Genomic DNA, 18,766 nt, shown 5'->3' with positions numbered 1-18,766 from the left:
TTTACTTAGTTTGTTGTTATTGAGGCTATTTCCTGTGAAATTGTTAGATATTACTTGTTAGATATTTCTGCGCTGTCGGAACTGGAAGCACACAGCATTTCACTACATCTGCTAAACACGTATGCAACCATAACATGTTGATTTGGGCTGGCCAGAACCAGAAGCCACTCTTCAGTAAAAGGCACATGACAGCCCGCGTTGAGTTTGTCAAAAGGCTTCTAAGGACATCTCAGACCACTGAGAACACAAGATTCTCTGGTCTGAGAGAAACCAAGATTGAAGTTGAAGCCTTTGGCCTGAATGCCAAGCATCACGTCTGGAGGAAACCTGGCACCATCCTTACGGTGAAGAATGGTAGCATCATGCTGTGGGGATGTTGTTCAGCGGCAGGGACTGGGAGACTAGTCAGGATCGAGGGGAAAGATGAATGGAGCAAAGAGAGAGGGATCCTTGATGAAAACCTGCTCAGARCCTCAGACTGGGGCTAAGATTCACCTTCCAACAGGACAATGTGACCCTAAGCACACAGCCAAGACAACGCAGGAGTGGCTTCGGGACAAGTCTCTGAATGTCCTTGAGTGGCTCAGCCAGAGCCCAGACTTGAACCTATTCGAACATCTCTGAGAGACCTGAAAATAGCTGTGTAGCGACGCTCCCCATCCAATCTGACAGAGCTTGATAGGATCTGCAGAGAAGAATGCGAGAAACTCCCCAAATACAGGTGTGCCAAGCTGGCAGCGTCATACCCAAGAAGACTCGAGGCTGTAATCGCTGTCAAAGGTGCTTCAACAAAGTTCTCAGTAAAGGGTCTGAATAGTTAAGTAAATGTGTTTATATATATATTTTTTTGTTGCTTTGTCTTTATGGGGTATTGTGTGTAGATTGAGTTAGAAAAAAACGATGTAATCCATGTTGTTACGTAACAACATGTGGAATAAGTCAAGGGGTCTGAATTAGGAGTTGCTCATACGGCGCATCTCTTTATGAATGAAGACAGGGTGCAGAACTTAAATCAAAAGGAATATTTAGTCTCTAGTCTATTGTACTGCACCTGTTTTCCACAGCTTCTGGGGTTGCAGTAGAGATTGGCTGAGTGCACTGTAATTAACTAATAACTGTAATTTTAGATGGGTGTTTTTTTCTTAGCCTCGTTAAACCTGATCTCACAATCTCACGTTTTTGTTTTACTTCTGGTCAGTGTGGTTTCGCAAAGGCTAAATAGGATCTAGAGTTCACAGAAAGCGAATACAGTCAGAACCCATTTTGAAGTGATAACAATGAGTGTTCTCTCTGCGTGCAGCTCTCTGAATTGGTGGACCACAGATGAGTGTAACATGATCAATGGGACCAATGGGGCCTCCTTTCATCCAATCATCACCAAGAACGAGACCCTCTACATGTTTTCCTCTGATCTCTGCAGGTTGGTTTGGGTCTGAACTCTCATGTCTCTGTCATGGCTGTCGGCCTGTTACGGGGTTTGTAYTACCGCCACACCGGCGGTCACGAGTCATGGCCGCAGTCAAATTCCACGYGACCGTTTAGTAACTAGGCTTCTCCAAGCTCTGATGCTGCTGATGGTCATTAGTAGCCTACCAAACTAGCTAACTGACTGGTAATCAGCACTCTGTTGTCCCTCTTATCACTCGGACATCAATGCAAATGTAATCAGAAATCTAATCGAACACGTCATTAGCTCATGTTGCGCAAMATTTCTATAGGCTATGCAATTGATTGAGAATCCAGTTTTGATGGCCTCTATTAAAAGGAAGAGGCTCTTATCCGCTTTCTATAGGCTAGGCCTACTATTTTTATATCTCAACTTTCCTAATATTTAGCACATTGCTTCTCTTTGCAACAGGAGTATAGCCTACTGTTTCTGTATGATATGTCGGATTAAGGAATAAAGACAGACACCAATGTTAAGTTCAATAGCCTTGTTAAGCATTGTACAAATCCCTACGCCTGGAGTCTGGGGAACAGTCCAACTAGTCGATTACCTATCAACTATACTCCGTAACACCTACCTGGCTGGCATTACGGGCTATTTAAGTGCATATTTGACATGTATTTTTTGCCCCTGTTTCGAGAAAGGTACATGAAAATGGTCCATTCTAAATAAATACAAAGCCACACATATATTATTTAGTATATGTAAAGACAAGATKAAATCAAGAATCGTATGGTGGGTGACTATCACTTGTGAATGATATACTATCACTTTTGAACGATGCCCAGCTTSTGTGCAGTAAGGCAAGAAACAGYGCATGCCTGTTCCTCTAACATCTTCAATATGCGCCCCGGAATTCAATAGGGACGCGCACAGTTGCGTCTCGGACATGTCTGTCTTCACTTGTAGCCTGTGAGAAAGACCCTGAACACGTGAAGGGTATTGGCTAATATGAATTTCTGAGAGAGCCATGTGAGGTGAGCGGTCCACCGGAGCACGTGGTCCCGTTTGTCTCAGTTGGTAGAGCATGGCACTTGCAACGCCAGTGTTGTGGGTTCAATTCCCACGGGGGACCAGTACAAAAACATATATGAATATGTACGCACGCACTGGTGTAAGTTGCTCTGGATAAGACCGTCTGCTAAATGACTAAAATGTAAATGTGAAGGGAATTATAATTATGTTCAGCCTTAGGCCACAACGACCACTGGACGCGAAAGGAATTAATTGTTTTAGGGGGCATTACAGCCCCACAAAGAGCATGCCGCCGGGAAATTCGAGGCATTATCAAGTGCTTGTCAAATTGTGAATGAGAGACTGAAGTGTGTACAGCCTGCACAAAAAACAAAGCAGAGCTTTGCCTTTTCATGCAACTTAAAAAAAAATCATCATTAGTCGCATCATACAGCCTTAGAATGTATTATGGGTCTCCCGAGTGGCGCAGCGGTCTAAGGCACTGCAACGCAGTGCTAGAGGTGTCACTACAGACCTGGGTTCGATCCCGGGCTGTATCACAACCGGCCGTCATCGGGAGTCCCATAGGTCGGCGCACAATTGGCCCAGCGTCGTCTGGGCCAGGGGGGCTTTACTTGGCTCATCGCTCTCTAGCGACTCCTTGTGGCGGSCCGGGCGCCTGCAGGCTGACCTCGGTTGCTGTTTCCTCTGACACATTGGTGTGGCTGGTATCCAGGTTAAGTGGGCGGGTGTTAAGAAGTGCGGTTTGGTGAGTCACGACTCGACCTTTGCCTCCCGAGCCCGTTGGGGAACTGCAGCGATGAGACAAGATCGAAATTGGGGAGAATTTTTTTAAATCAAAACATAATAGCCCAACGTTTGTATCACAACTAAAGTTGCATAAATAACTCTAAATKAAGCATATAGGAGGACCTATTTCTTTGTTAACCGCTCAATACAGAATAGCCACATGTGCGCACTCCCTCAAATCATTTGGAGAAAATATYCTTTTTATCTTATTCAGTTTTGTTTATACTATAAAATAATACCATGGAATTCTAAGCAAGTCTTGTCTGTTAAATGAACTAGTGTGTCCCACATTAAAAAGAAAAGGAGAGCCGCACACTCTAGAGCTCAGATGCAGTAATATCCTAATAACCAACGTTTCAACAGACAAGCTGTCTTCATCAGGGTATAATGTAGCCCACAGCCATATGGCAGAGCCAGATCAGGGTCTAACATAAGGACAACTCAGAGTATTCTGTTCTTCTGAAATAGACTAGATTTTCTTCATATCATGTTCCTTTAGACCTGTCTAAAATAAATAATGGATTTATTGTGATGGTGTAGGCTATATTACATGGATTTATTAGACTTTTTAAAATGTAAATGTTCTAAAGGTCTGCGTCAGTGGCATGTAAGCTTTTCGTGGAAGCCAGGAGATGTTAAATGTGTTTTGTGTTATCGGTCAATTACCTTGAGACCGGCAGTTATTTGCTTGACAATCACCGGCTGACAACACAACCCTAATTTGATTATTCACAAGGATAAAAGTCATTGCAGAAATACAGAACAGTAGTTTAAAATATACAGGTTAATGGGGTGTGATGAAGTCAAACTGAATGCATGAGGCGGCAGGTAGCCTAGTGGTTAGAGTGTTGGACTAGTAACCGAAAGGTTGCAAGATCGAATCCCCGAGCTGTCAAGGTAAAAATCTGTCATTCTGCCCCTGAACAAGGCAGTTAACCCACTGTTCCCCGGTAGGCCTTCATTRAAAATAAGAATTTGTTCTTAACTGACTTGCCTAGTTAAATAAAGGTTTATTTTTTTWAATGAAGTTCCGGTTTTACACGACAGTCTGTACAGAGTTGTCCCAACAAAGTTACTTCTCTCAATAGCTTTCATGTTTCAGAATGCTTTTAAAGATGTTTACATTCCAAGATCCACTAAAGCTCCTGTAATTACTGAACCCAGAACGAGATCTTGCATGAGTTGGCTAGCTTGCTACTCCATGTGTTTGTAAACATTTATGTATCTCCTCTTTCACAGTAGATGAATCTATGCTCTGTTCATTGTCCTCTTTGTCAGATCTATCTATGCCATCTATGAGGAGGAGAGCAGTGTGATGGGTGTCCCAGGCTATAGGTTCTCTCCACCCAGCAAGGTGTTTGCCAACACAACAGAGAACGCTGGTTTCTGTTCCCCACCAGGGAACTGTCTGGGCTCTGGCGTGCTCCAAGTCAGTGCCTGCAAACAAGGTAATAATATAGAATGTATTTTCTGTGCCACTTGGCACTCAATTTTATACAAACATTGAGTACATAAGTTATGTGATCCCTACGGGGGTTGAACCCACAACCTTGTCGGTACTAGTCAATGCCACCCTCTTGTCAACTGAGCCACTCCTAGTCAGGACTGTAACCATATGAATTCAAAACATCATCTGTCTGAGGTCCTCAATGAGGTTGGAAAAACGTCATCTCAATGTTRTATCATATTTCACATCCTAGATGCTCCGATCGTCATGTCTTCTCCACACTTCTACCAGGCAGATGAGAAGTTTGTCAAAGACATCTTCGGGATGAAACCAGACAAGAAGCAACACGAGACCATCATAGATATCAACCCGGTATGTAAACTGAACAAAAATATAAATGCAACATGTAACAATTTCAAAGATTTTACTGAGTTACAGTTCATATAAGGAAATCAGTCAATTGAAATAAATCTATTAGGCCCTGATCTATGGATTTCACATGACTGGGAATACAGATATGCATCTGTTGGTCACAGATACCTTAAAAAAAAAAAATTTGGGTCGTGGATCAGAAAACCAGTCATACTCACCACACATGTCACCCATACTGCATACTCACCACACATGTCACCCATTGAGCATGTTTGGGATGCTCTGGATCGACGTGTACGACAGCATGTTCCAGTTCCAGCCAATGTCCAGCAACTTCTTACAGCCATTGAAGAGGAGTGAGACAACATTCCACACACAGCAATCAACAGCCTGATCAACTCTATGCGAAGGAGATGTGTCGCGCTGCAAGAAGGAAAATGGTGGTCACACCAGACACTCAATGGGTGACATGTGTGGTGAGTATGCAGACCATGGAAGAACTGGGACATTTTCAGCTTCCAGGAATTGTGTACAGATCCTTACGACAGGGCTGTACATGATCAGGCTGAAACATGAGGTGGCGGATGAATGGCACGACAATGGGCCTCAGGATCTCGTCACGGTATCTCTGTGCATTGAAATTGCCATCGTGTTCGTTGTCCGTAGCTTATGCCTGCCCATACCATAACTGACGTGGTTACACGTGGTCTGTGTGTGAGGCCAGTTGGAAGTGCTGCCAAATTGTCTAAAATAATGTTGGAGGCGGCTTATGGTAGAGAAATGAACGTTCTCTGGCAACAGCTCTGGTGGACATTCCTGCAGTCTGCATACCAATTGCACGCTCCCTCAAAACTTGAGACATCTGTGGCATTGTGTTGTGACAAAACTGCACATTTTAGTGGCCTTTTATTGTCCCCAGCGCAAGGTGCACCTGTGTAATGATCATGCTGTTTAATCAACTTCTTCATATGCCACACCTGTCAGGTGGATGGATTATCTTGGAAAATGACAAATACTCACTAACAGGGATGTAAACAAATTTGTGCACAGAATTTGAGAGAAATAAGCCTTTTGTGCGAATGGAACATTTCTGGGATCTTTTATTTCAGCTCACGTAMCATGGGACCAACACTTTACSTATTSCGTTTTATATTTTTGTTTTGTGTATAACCTTTTGCCAAGAGTACCTTACCTCTGGCRTCAGCATGTTTTCAGTTTGACCACTAGAGGGAACACTATTACCACTTTTTAGTAGAACAGGTCATAACTTTCACAGCACTTTATTCTGGGTGATACAAGGATCATTTTTTTTTTTTTTTACTATAGAAGGATAATATCACTAATTCACACAAAGCGGGGGGGCACACACATACTATGAAGCTCAGTAGACAAATTACAGTAACTACCTAAATCTAGCCAGTAAGAGGAGAGCGGTTTTCCATTGCAAAACGTTCTTCAACGGTGTGCACTAAGGAACACGACCCAGTGCTCTTCCTGAGCCAAGGCCAGTCAGAAGCAGTGTGTATAAAGTCCTTCCTGTTGATAAGCTGTTTGTGGTGCAGTTGGAGTGGCTCAGTACCAGGCGTAGAGACACTAAAGATAAGAAACTAGGGATGTATCCCAAATGGCAYCATATTCCCTATATAGTGCACTACTTTTAACCAGAGTCCTATGGAACYCTATTCCCTATATAGTGCACTACTTTTAACCAGAGTCCTATGGAACTCTATTCCCTATATAGTGCACTACTTTTAACCAGAGTCCTATGGAACCCTATTCCCTATATAGTGCACTACTTTAGACCAGAGCCCTATGGGCCCTATATAAGGAATGGGGTGCAATTTGAGATGCTGACTAACCTACCTGCAGGGCAGACTACAGTTAGAGATGCTGACTAACCTACCTGCAGGGAAGACTACAGTTAGAGATGCTGACTAACCTACCTGCAGGGCAGCCTACTAGTTAGAACTCTTACTACCTACCTGCAGGTGCAAAGACTACAAGTTAGAAGCTGTGAGTAACCCCTACCTGCAGGGCAGACCTACAGCTTTGAGATGCTGACTAACCTCCTGCAGGGCAGCACTACAGTTAGAATGCTTGACTAACCTACCTGCAGGGCAGACTCAAGTTAGAGATGCTGACTCAACCTACCTGCCAGGCGCAGACCAGCAGTTAGAGTATGCTCGACCTAACCTCACCTGCAAGGGCAGACTACAGTTTGAGGATGACTGACTAACCTACCTGCAGGGGCTAGCTCACAGTTAGCAGATGCTGACTAACCTACCTGTCGGCAGACTACAAGTTAGAGTATGCTCGACTAACCTACCTGCAGGGCAGACTGAGCAGTTAGAGATTGCCCTGATAACCTACCTGCAGGGCAGATCTACCAGTTAGAGATCTGAATTTCCCCTCACCGCACCTGCGGGGGCAGACTACAGTTAGAGATGCTGACTAACCTACCTGCAGGCCAGACTACAGTTAGAGATGCTGACTAACCTACCTGCAGGGCAGACTACAGTTAGAGATGCTGACTAACCTACCTGCAGGGCAGACTACAGTTTGAGCTTGGTGGGTGTTTTTGGTTTCTTGTAATGTTCTGCTTGTGTCAGAAATGACAACCTGTCATTAGTTATATAGTAAACAAACTGCCTTACTGTGTTTGTGAACTGTACTAAAAGAAGAGCCTCTTGTTACGCTATGCCTTCTAGAACCCTCCTGTACTGTACATACACAAATACACTCACTGTGTTAACACGAGGAGGAGTTGAGAGCTTTCTTGGTTTCCTGCCGAGATGTCGACAAAACAGTTTCCTTGCCTCTTCACAATCTATGAACACTCTGAATTGATCTTTAGGCCCTGTTTTCTTTATTAGGCCTATAAAATGTCAAAGTGTGTGTGTGTGTGTGTGTGTACTACCTTTAACCAGAGCCCTATGTTTCTGGGAAACAGGCCCATAATGTTTAAACACATTTTTGCCTAATATATCTTGATTTAAAATATATTTTTTATTTAACTAGGCAAGCCAGTTAAGAACTTTCTTATTTACGATGACGGCCTACACCGGCCAAACCCGGACGACGTTGGGCCAATTGTACGCTGCGCTATGGGACTCCCAATCACGGGCGGTTGTGATACAGCCTGGAATTGAACCAGGGTCTGTAGTGACACTGTGCCACTCGGGAGCCTAAGTTGTGATGCTTTGTTTTTAATGTAGGTTTTTATTAGGCTGCTTCTATGGCAACCACTACAGGAATAAAGATGTATTTTTCACGTTGTCGCCTTGGTTACTGTTCCAACACTAACTGCTTGGCTACCAGCCACCCACATCATAAAAATATATAAAACAATACATCAATACATTGAATAAGGGACTGGCACTGACCTGTATATACTTGCCTTCTCCTGTTTCTTTAACTCTCATCGTAGTTCTTGTGATGGTTTTAATTCTTCATTTTATTTGTTATTSTATTATTATCATTATTATCATCATCACCGTATTGTTGGGAAAGAGCTCTCAAGGTAATAATTTCACTGTGATGTTTTACACCTGTTGTATCCTGTGTACGTGGCAAATAAACTTTGACACACACATATTGTACATTTTATAGTGTACATGTGTAATGGAGCAGTGTACATTTGTATAGTACACAATGTGTTGTACTAAAGTGGTCGATGCGGGTTTATACATATAAAGTGATTGGTAGTAGGAATTTATAAATACTTATGGTAACATGTAAACAGAAGTAATAGTGACCAGTAGCATTTATTTATTTTTTTCAAATTGTATTTTACCTTTTATTTTACTAGGTAAGTCAATTAAGAACAAATTCTTATTTACAATGACGGCCTACCCCGACCAAACCCCGACAACGCTGGGCCAATTGTGCGCCGTCCTATGGGACTCCCAATCRMGAGCGGTTGTGATACGGCCTGGTATCGAACCAGGGTCTATAGTGACGCCTCTAGCACTGAGACCGCTGCGCCACTCAGGAGCCCAGATTAATACTAATGGTAATGGTAATCAATAATCAATGGACAGCAGCGTGATGGAGTAATACAGCTAATCAATGATTATTGTCTGAGTGGGTAGAGACATAAAGTCAGTGTGGATAGTCTGTGGGAGAGCAGTAGTTGTTAGCCATTTTAACGCAGGTAAGCATTTTTCGTCATGAGTCTTGTTCTGCAGAGTGGTCACTAGCTGAAACAACCAAATAGGGCATAAAATCAGAGTATAACCTAACCACACTGCTAACGGCTAACCACACTGCTAACGCTAAACGCACTGCTAACCCTAACCACACTTGCTAACGCTAACCACACTGCTAACGCTAACCGCACTGCTAACGCTAACCGCACTTGCTAACCCTAACCGCACTGCTAACCCTAACCACACTGCATACCCTAACCACACTGCTAACCCTAACCACCACTGCAGCCCGAACCACACTGCTAGCCCGAACCACACTGCTAACCCTAACCACACTGCTAGCCCTAACCACACTGCTACCCGAACCACACTGCTAGCCCAACCACACTGCTAGCCCGAACCACACTGCTAGCCCGAACCACACTGCTAACCCTAACCACACTGCTAACCCAACCACACTGCTAGCCCTAACCACACTGCTAGCCCGAACCAACTGCTAGCTCGAACCACACTGCTAGCCCGAACCACACTGCTAGCCCGAACCACACTGCTAACGCTAACCACACTGCTAATCCTAACCACACTGCTAACCCTAGTACCTAACCCTAACCACACTGCTATCCCGAACCACACTGCTAGCCCGAACCACACTGCTAACGCTAACCACACTGCTAACCCTAGTACCTAACCCTAACCACACTGCTAACCCTAGTACTAACACTAACACACCTGCTAACCCTAACCACACTGCTAACGCTACCACACTGCTAACCCTAGTACCTAACCCTAACCACACTGCTTAACCCTAGTACCTAACCCTAACCACACTGCTAACTCTAACCACACTGCTAACCCTAACCACACTGCTAACGCTAACCATACTGCTAACCCTAGTACCTACACCTAACCCTTAACCACACTGCTAACGCTAACCACACTGCTAACGCTAACCACACTGCTAACGCTTAACCACACTGCTAACCCTAACCACACTGCTAACCCTAACCACACTGCTAACCCTAACCACACTGCTAGCCCGAACCACACTGCTAGCCCGAACCACACTGCTGCCCGAACCACACTGCTAGCCCGAACCACACTGCTAACCCTAACCACACTGCTAACCCTAACCACACTGCTAACCCTAACCACACTGCTAACCTTAGTACCTAACCACACTGATAACCCTAACCACACTGCTAACCCTAGTATTAACCCTAAACCACACTGCTAAACCCTAGTACCTAACCCTATCTTTAAATAACATTTTGCTAGCTTGAGTTACCCCGATTTTGGAAGAGTTCCGTGTAGTCCTGACTCAATAGTTCTGTGTGTTTCCGAGCCTCTGTTCTGGACTTAGGAACTATGAAGAGACCCCTTGGGCATGTTCTTGTGGAGGGTATGTAGCTGTTTTGAACAGACAGTTCTGTGCTTTCAACACGTCAATACCTCTCACAAAGACGAGTAGTGTTGCAGTCAATCTGTCCTCTACTCTGAGCCAGGAGAGATTAACATTAAACTCAGCAAAAAAGAAACGTCCTCTCACTGTCAACTGCGTTATTTTCAGCAAACGTAAATATTTGTATGAACATAAGATTCAACAACTGAGACACAAACTGTTCCACAGTCATGTGACTAACAGAAATTGAATAATGTGTCCCTGAAACAAAGGGGGGTCAAAATCAAAAGTAACAGTCAGTATCTGCAGTGCCACCAGCTGCATTAAGTACTGCAGTGCATCTCCTCCTCATGGACTGCACTAGATTTGCCAGTTTTTGCTGTGAGATGTTACCCCACTCTTCCACCAATGGCACCTGCAAGTTCCTGGACATTTCTGGGGGTAATGGCCTAGCCCTCACCCTCCGATCAAACAGGTCACTGGGATTTGAGATCCGGGCTCTTCGCTGGCCATTGCAGAACACTGACATTCCTGCTCTTGCAGGAAATCACGCACAGAACGAGCAGTATGGCTGGTTGGCATCGTCAGCTGGAGGGTCATGTCAGGATGAGCCTGCAGGAAGGGTACCACATGAGGGAGGAGGATGTCGTCCCTGTAACGCACAGCGTTGGAATTGCCTGCAATGACAACAAAGCTCAGTCCGATGATGCTGTGACACACCGCCCCAGACCATTACGGACCCTCCGACCTCTAAATCGATCCCGCTCCAGAGTACAGGCCTCGTGTAATGCTCATTCCTTCGACGATAAATGCGAATCTGACCATCACCCCGTGAGACAAACCGCAACTCTTTCAGTGAAGAGCACTTTTTGCCAGTCCTGTCTGGTCCAGCGACGGTGGGTTTGTGCCCATAGGCGACGTTGTTGCCGGTGATGTCTGGTGAGGACCTCCCTTACAACAGGCCTACAAGCCCTCAGTCCAGCCTCTCTCAGCCTATTGCGGACAGTCTGAGCACTGATGGAGGGATTGTGTGTGTTCCTGGTGTTAACTCGGGCAGTTGTTGTTGCCATCCTGTACCTGTTCCCGCAGGTGTGATGTTCGGGTGTTTCGGATGTTACACGTGGTCTGCCACTGCGAGGACGATCAGCTGTCCGTCCTGTCTCCCTGTAAGCGCTGTCTTAGGCGTCTCACAGTACGGGACATTGCAATTTATTGCCCTGGCCACATCTGCAGTCCTCATGCCTCCTTGCAGGATGCCTAAGGCACGTTCACGCAGATGAGCAGGGACCCTGGGCATCTTTCTTTTGGTGTTTTTCAGAGTTGGTAGAAAGGCCTCTTTAGTGTCCTATCGTTTCATAACTGTGACCTTAATTGCCTACCGTCTGTAAGCTGTTAGTGTCTTAACGACCGTTTCACAGGTGCATGTTCATTAATTGTTTCTGGTTCATTGAACAAGCATGGGAAACAGTGTTTAAACTCTTAACAATGAAGATCTGTGAAGTTATTTGGATTTTACTAGTTATCTTTTGAAAGACAGGGTCCTGAAAAAGGGACGTTTCTTTTGTTGCTGAGTTGATATGTTATTGATATTAGCCCTTATTTAAGAGCCAGCCGTACTGCTCTGTTCTGGGCCAACTGGAATTTGTTGTGTATTTCCCTCTTTGCTGCACTTGACCATATAACTGGGCAGTAGTCCAGGTGTGATAACTAGGGCCTGTAGGACTTGTTTTAGTTGATTGTGATGTCGAGAATGCAGAGCAGCGCTTATTACGGTCGGACCTATCCCCATCTTAGCAACCGTTGCGTCATGTTTTGTCCATGTCAGTTTCCAATCTAGGTTTACCAAGTTTAGTCTCCTCAACATGCTTAACTGCCACATTATTCATTACAAGATTTAGATGAGTTTAGCGAGTGATTGAAGTTTTTTATTTTAATTCTCCCAAATATAATGCTTATAGTTTTGAAATACATTACATGACCAAAAGTATTGGACACTAGCTCGTTCAACATCTCATTCCAAATCATGGAGTTGGTCCCTCCTTTGCTGCTATAACAGCCTCCATTCTTCTAGGTAGGTTTTCCACTAGATGTTGGAACTTTGCTGCGGGGACTTGCTTCCATTCAGCCACGAGCATTAGTGAGGTCGAGCACTGATGTTGGGTGATAGGCCCGGCTCGCAGTCGGGTTCCAATTAATCCCAAAGGTGTTCGATGGGGTGAGGTCAGGACTGCAGGCCAGTCAAGTTCTTCCACACCGATCTGGACAAACCATTTCTGCATGGACCTCATTTTGTGCAGCAGGGGCATTGCCATGCTAAATCAGGAAGGGTCTGTTGCCACAAAGTTGGTAGCACGGGAATAGTCTTGAATGTAATTTGACTGTTTCTTCTTTTGGTTATTCACATAATTTCTCAATTTACAGTATGTTTGCCAGTCCTCTGTGCATCCAGACTTATTTGTCATTCCTTTTTCCTCGCCCTCAACCATAAAATGTTTCTAATACTCATAAAACCACAGGGATTTAGCAGTTCTAACAGACAGTTTCTAACAGGTGCATGTTTATCAATAACTGGGAGGAGAAAAAGTTGCCATAAATTGCCATATGGTTGCTCCTCACTGAATCACTACAGAACCTCTGGTATGATCTCTTACACATATTAGGCCCAGGCTTTAGATCTTTGGTTTTCCTTCATATTGCTTCCATGTTATGATCACTAGATCTGATGGGTGTGGACACTGCTTTAGAGGAAATTCCTGCAGCATTAGTAAAGATGTGATCAGTACATGTGGATGATTTCATTCCTGTGCTGTTTGTAAATCCCCTGGTAGGTTGACTGATAACCTGAACCAGATTGCAKGCACTGGTTACAGTTTGAAGCTTTTTCTTGAGTGGACAGCTTGATGAAAACCAGTCAATATTTAGGTCACCCAGAAAATATACCTCTGTCGATATGACATACATTATCAAGCATTTCACACACATTATTTAGGTACTGTTAGCATTCAGTGGTCTATAGAATAGGCAACTTGAGAAGTAGTAATAATTCATAACTCGGATTTGTTTCCACAGCTTACAGGCATCGTACTTCAGGCTGCTAAGAGACTTCAAGTGAATGTGTTTGTTGAGAAGATTCCTGTGTTTAGGTAAGCAAAGACGATCTCAAACCAAACCATTCCCTAACTGTTATATCTTCACATTTTACTCACACAGTTTTATTTGAACAGGTACAATGTACACCAAAATCATAAGTCTCACTTGGTAAAATATCTTTGTACCATRTTTAGCCAACGGCTAATTTCCCTCTGCAGTCCCCAGGCAGGTGAACATATACAGTGCATTTGGAAAGTTTTCAGACCCTTTTACTTTTTACACATTTTGTTACGTTGCAGCCTTATTCTAAAATAGATCCCCCCCCCCCCTAATCAATCTACACACAATAACCCATGATGACAAAGCAAAAACAGATTTGTATAAATGTTTTGCAAATGTAAAAAAACTGACATCACATTTACATAAGTATTCAGACCCTTTACTCAGTACCTTTTGGCAGCAATTACAGCCTCAAGTCTTCTGGGGTATGATGCTACAAGCTTGCTGCACCTGTATTTGGGGAGTTTCCCCTCCCATTCTTCTCTGCAGATCATCTCAAGCTCTATCAGGTTGGATGGGGAGTGTTGCTGCACAGCTATTTTCAGGTCTTTCCAGAGATGTTTGATCAGGTTCAAGTCCGATCGGGCTCTGGCTGGGCCACTCAAGGACATTCAGAGACTTGTCCCGAAGCCAGTCCTGCGTTGTCTTGGCTGTATTCTTAGGGTCGTTGTCCTGTTGGAAGGTGAACCTTCGCCCCAGTTTTTTGGTCCTGAGCGCTCTGGAGCAGGTTTTCATCAAGGATCTCTCAGTACTTTGCTCCGTTCCTCTTTCCCTCAATCCTGACTAGTCTCCCAGTTCCTGCCGCTGAAAAATATACCCACAGCATGATACTGCCACCACCACCATGCTTCACCGTAGGGATGGTGCCAGGTTTCCTCCAGACGTGACACTAGGCATTCAGGCCTAAGAGTTCAATCTTGGTTTCATCAGACCAGAGAATCTTGTTTTTCATGGTCTGAGAGTCCTATAGGTGCCTTTTGGCAACACTTCAAGTGGGCTGTCATGTGCCTTTTTACTGAGGAGTGGCTTCCGTCTGGCCACTCTACCATAAAGGCCTGATTGATGGAGTGCTGCAGAGATTGTTGTCCTTCTGGAAGGTTCTCCCATCTCCACAGAGGAACTCTGGAGCTCTGTCAGAGTGAGCATTGGGTTCTTGGTCACCTCCCTGACCAAGGCCCTTCTCCCCCGATTGCTCAGTTTGGTCTGGTGGCCAGCTCTGGGAGTCTTGGTGGTTCCAAACTTCTTCAATTTAAGAATGATGGAGGCCACTGTGTTCTTGGGGACCTTCAATGCTGCAGACATYTTTTGGTACCCTTCCCCAGATCTGTGCCTCGACACAATCCTGTCTCGGAGCTCTACGTAAATTCCTTCGACCTCATGTCTAGGGTTTTGCTCTGACCTGCACAGTCAAATGTGGGACCTGCATATAGACAGGTGTGTGCCTTTCCAAATAATGTCTAATAAGTAGAATTACCACAGGTGGACTCCAAGTTGTAGAAACATCTCAAGGATGATCAATGGAAAAAGGATGCACCTGAGCTCATTTCATGTCTCATAGCAAAGGCTCTGAATACTTATGTTAATGTATATAAAACAATCTGTTTTTACTTTGTCATTGTGGAGTATTTGTGTGTAGATTGAATATGGCTGTAACGTTAGCAAAATGTGGAAAAGAAATCAAGTGGTCTGAGTACTTTCCGAATGCACTGTGAACAAGTAAAATACTTGTTTACAGACAACATACAAAAGTGACAATTCAAAAAAAAAAAAAAAAAAATCAGGGACATGCAGATATGTTTTCCACGCGGAAATCAAGACACATAATAATAATCAACACATTGCTGTAGTTTTGAAAGAAAAGCTATTTTTTTTTTGTCCATTTTAAATAACATCAAAATTGATCAGTAATACAGTGTAGGACATTGTTAATGTTGTAAATTACTATTGTAGCTGGAAATGGCAGATTTTTTAATTGAATATCTACATCGGGTGTACAGAGGCCCATTTATCAGCAACAATCACTCCTGTGTTCCAATGGCACGTTGTTTAGCTAATCCAAGATATTTTAATTTTAAAAGGTTAATTGATCATTAGAAAACCCTTTTGCACTTATGTTAGCACAGCTGAAAACTGTTGTCCTGCTTAAGAAGCAATAAAACTGGCCTTCTTTAGACTAGTATCTGGAGTCATCGTGGCGTTTCGATTGCAGCCTCAAAATAGCCAGAAACAAAACCTTTCTTCTGAAAACTCGTCAGTCTATTCTGTCTGAGAAATGAAGGCTATTCCATTGTGAGAAATGCCAAGAAACTGAAGGTCTCGATAACGCTGTGTACTTCCCTTTCAAAAGCGCAAATTGACTTTAACCAGAATAGAAAGAGGAGTGGAAGCCCCCGTGCACACTGAGCAAGTGGACAAGTACATTAGTGTCTGAGTTGAGAATCAGACGCCTGAAGTGTTTTGCCACCTCAAGTCCTCAAACTGGCAAGCTTCATAAAATACCCACAAAAACACGCCAGTCTCAAACGTCAACATGAAGAGGTGACTCCGGGATGCTGGCCTTCTAGGCAGAGTTGCAAAGAAAAAGCCATATCTCAGACTGGCCAATAAAAAGAAAATATGGGCAAACGATCACAGACAGTGGACAGAGGAACTCTGCCTAGAAGGCCAGCATCCCGGAGTCGCCTCTTCACTGTTGACGTTGAGACTGGTGTTTTGTGGGTACTATTTAATGAAGCTGCCATCTCCCCTCTGCTCGAATGCAGAGGGGAGATTATGTTGTGTTGTTTCTTTGCATTTCTGTCTTCCTCTGGTATACTGAGATGTCGGTGTAAATAAATTTTAGGTGTTGGCAGCTTCATAGGCTATTCTCGTTGACTTTGGCGACATACTGTTCACGTCTTATCCACAACTCTCTGTCCATCGCCGTTGTAATCCACTGGGGAGCCAACATTTCCCCAAACTGGATATTTTAAACGATGAAGGAGAATCCTCCAATTGTGGTTTATCGACACCACCACTTCCCATCTTACAGAACTAGTTCCCGGCTGCACCTCACAAAAGGACAGTTTGAAATGCACCAGTTAAGATTTGAATTTTGATTACAACGTGAGCATAGGCTCTAGTTCAGGGATCTACTAGATTCAGCTGCGGAACTATTTTTCTTGAGCGGATGGTCGGGGGGGGGGGGCCTGAACATAATTACAAATTTGTAGACAGCAAATTTACCGCAAGAAGCCCAAACAGATATATTTTACTAAAACATAATGTCAAACCTTGGTTACCTTTTTGTATACGATCACATACAGTATATCTCTCTCTCTCATGTATGGGATTACTTTGGAACAAATTTGCAAAATGTAAAATCACTTGGAGCTGATTTGCTGGTGTTTTTACAGTCTTTTATATCCAATTTATAAACCTCCTGCTTTTGTCTGTATGTGTCTGTGTATTTCATACGTGCATAATCTATGAGCAGAATTACTGGCTTTCCTTGATTAGCCACAAAATCCCTATTTTGAAAGCCCCTGTTTTTTCTTGAAGCTGTGCTGTACCATTTTCTCTACACCCGCCCCAACGTGGCCCAGCCCCCTAGCAAATTTGAGTTCTAGCCAATGAACTTCAGCCCCTTTAATTTGAGTGACAGCTAGCAAGAGGCCTGGCCAGCGTTATCCAATGAGGTTACAGGGCAGGCCCAACGGAGGGGGAGACAGACACGTGACGTAGTAGGCAATTTTTCGGGGACCACTTTTGGCTACTTTCAGAAATACTGGCTGAGAAGAATACAAAAGTAGCAGGGAATCTCTTTAATTCTAAAGTATTTCTCATCTATTTCTCAGCTTTTTTTATTTTCTTTGTAGAGACAGAAGTGAAACTTGTCTGTCAGAGGTCCTCATCTGCTGTGGCCAAATTTAGTGATCAGTTACACTGTTTAAACACACACTAGTTCGCTTGTTACAGCAGATTCTGTGTGTGAACAAGCATTGTGTGTATGTGTGCGAGCAGTGTGGTGTGTGTGTGTGTGTGTGTGTTCTTGCCAAGTGCAGTTGCTGCAACAGATGGATTTTTGACAGAGGAGATGGGGGAGGAAGTAAATATATCCCACTAAATATATCCCAGATTACGGAACAGTGTTGGAAACTAATGACTCCAGCCCCCCAATGTACAAGAAACAACATGTAGGATATTATAAATTCCATATTAGTAGAGGAACAAAATGACCCCAATTTGACCCCAGAAAGACCTCAAAGGAACCTGCAAGTAAGCATTTCATTGGACGATGTATACCATGTGTATCCTGTACTTACTTGAATTTAACCATGAGTATTACTGGAAGATCTATGGTTAGATTGCACTAAGGGAATGTGAGTAAATCAAAGTATTTTGCCTTTTGTCATTTTGGCAATGGAACCGTTCCCCAATTGACTAAAAAAGGGCATTTTTGGTTTTACTTCACATTCCCTTAGTTAGCAATTCTCAAATATTGAGACCCTGGCTGAGGGTAGTTTATTATTCAGCATTTGAGACGTTATAGACTCCATTGCGTAGACCCTGGGCTGTCAGGGTAAGTTTTTGTCAAGCACTTTGAGACGTAGCATATATTAGACTGGCTGGGTAGTTTATTTCAAGCTTTTTTGAGATGTAGTCATAAATTATAGGTACCTGGCTGAGGGGTAGTTTCTATTCAGCATTTGAGAGTTAGCATAATCTAGAGCACTGGTGAGGTTAGTTCTTATTCAGGCCTTTGAGATGTAGCATAAATATTAGACCCTGGCTGAGGGTGTATTCAAGCCTTTTGAGAGGTAGCATAATTAGACCCTGGCTGAGAGGTTTTTAGTTTTATTTTCAAGCCTTTGAATGTAGCTAAAATGATTAGACCCTGGCTGAGGGTGTTTTTTATCAAAGCTTTGGGATGTAGCAATAATATAGACCGTGGCTGAGGAGTAGTTTTATTCAAGCCTTTTGAGATGTAGCATTATTAGACCCTGGGCTGAGGGGTAGTTTTATTCAAGCCTGAGGATGTTAGCCTAAATATAGGACTG

General features: G+C 43.7%; 1 protein-coding gene across 1 annotated transcript in view; it reads left to right on the top strand.

Annotated features, from left to right (window-relative positions):
* scarb2c (scavenger receptor class B, member 2c) overlaps positions 1–18,766 on the top strand; it is a 48,667-nt gene that overhangs the window by 16,985 nt on the left and 12,916 nt on the right. The window contains exons 3-6 of the mRNA XM_070449588.1: positions 1,301–1,420; positions 4,490–4,659; positions 4,912–5,030; positions 13,647–13,720. Coding sequence (XP_070305689.1) covers positions 1,301–1,420; positions 4,490–4,659; positions 4,912–5,030; positions 13,647–13,720 — 483 coding nt within the window. The remainder of the gene's footprint in view (positions 1–1,300; positions 1,421–4,489; positions 4,660–4,911; positions 5,031–13,646; positions 13,721–18,766) is intronic.

The sequence above is a fragment of the Salvelinus sp. IW2-2015 genome, linkage group LG20 (genome assembly GCF_002910315.2).
Source record: "Salvelinus sp. IW2-2015 linkage group LG20, ASM291031v2, whole genome shotgun sequence".
NCBI classification, from domain to species: domain Eukaryota; kingdom Metazoa; phylum Chordata; class Actinopteri; order Salmoniformes; family Salmonidae; genus Salvelinus; species Salvelinus sp. IW2-2015.
Note: the sequence above shows the minus strand (reverse complement) of the source record. Positions and strands in the feature narration are given on the sequence as shown.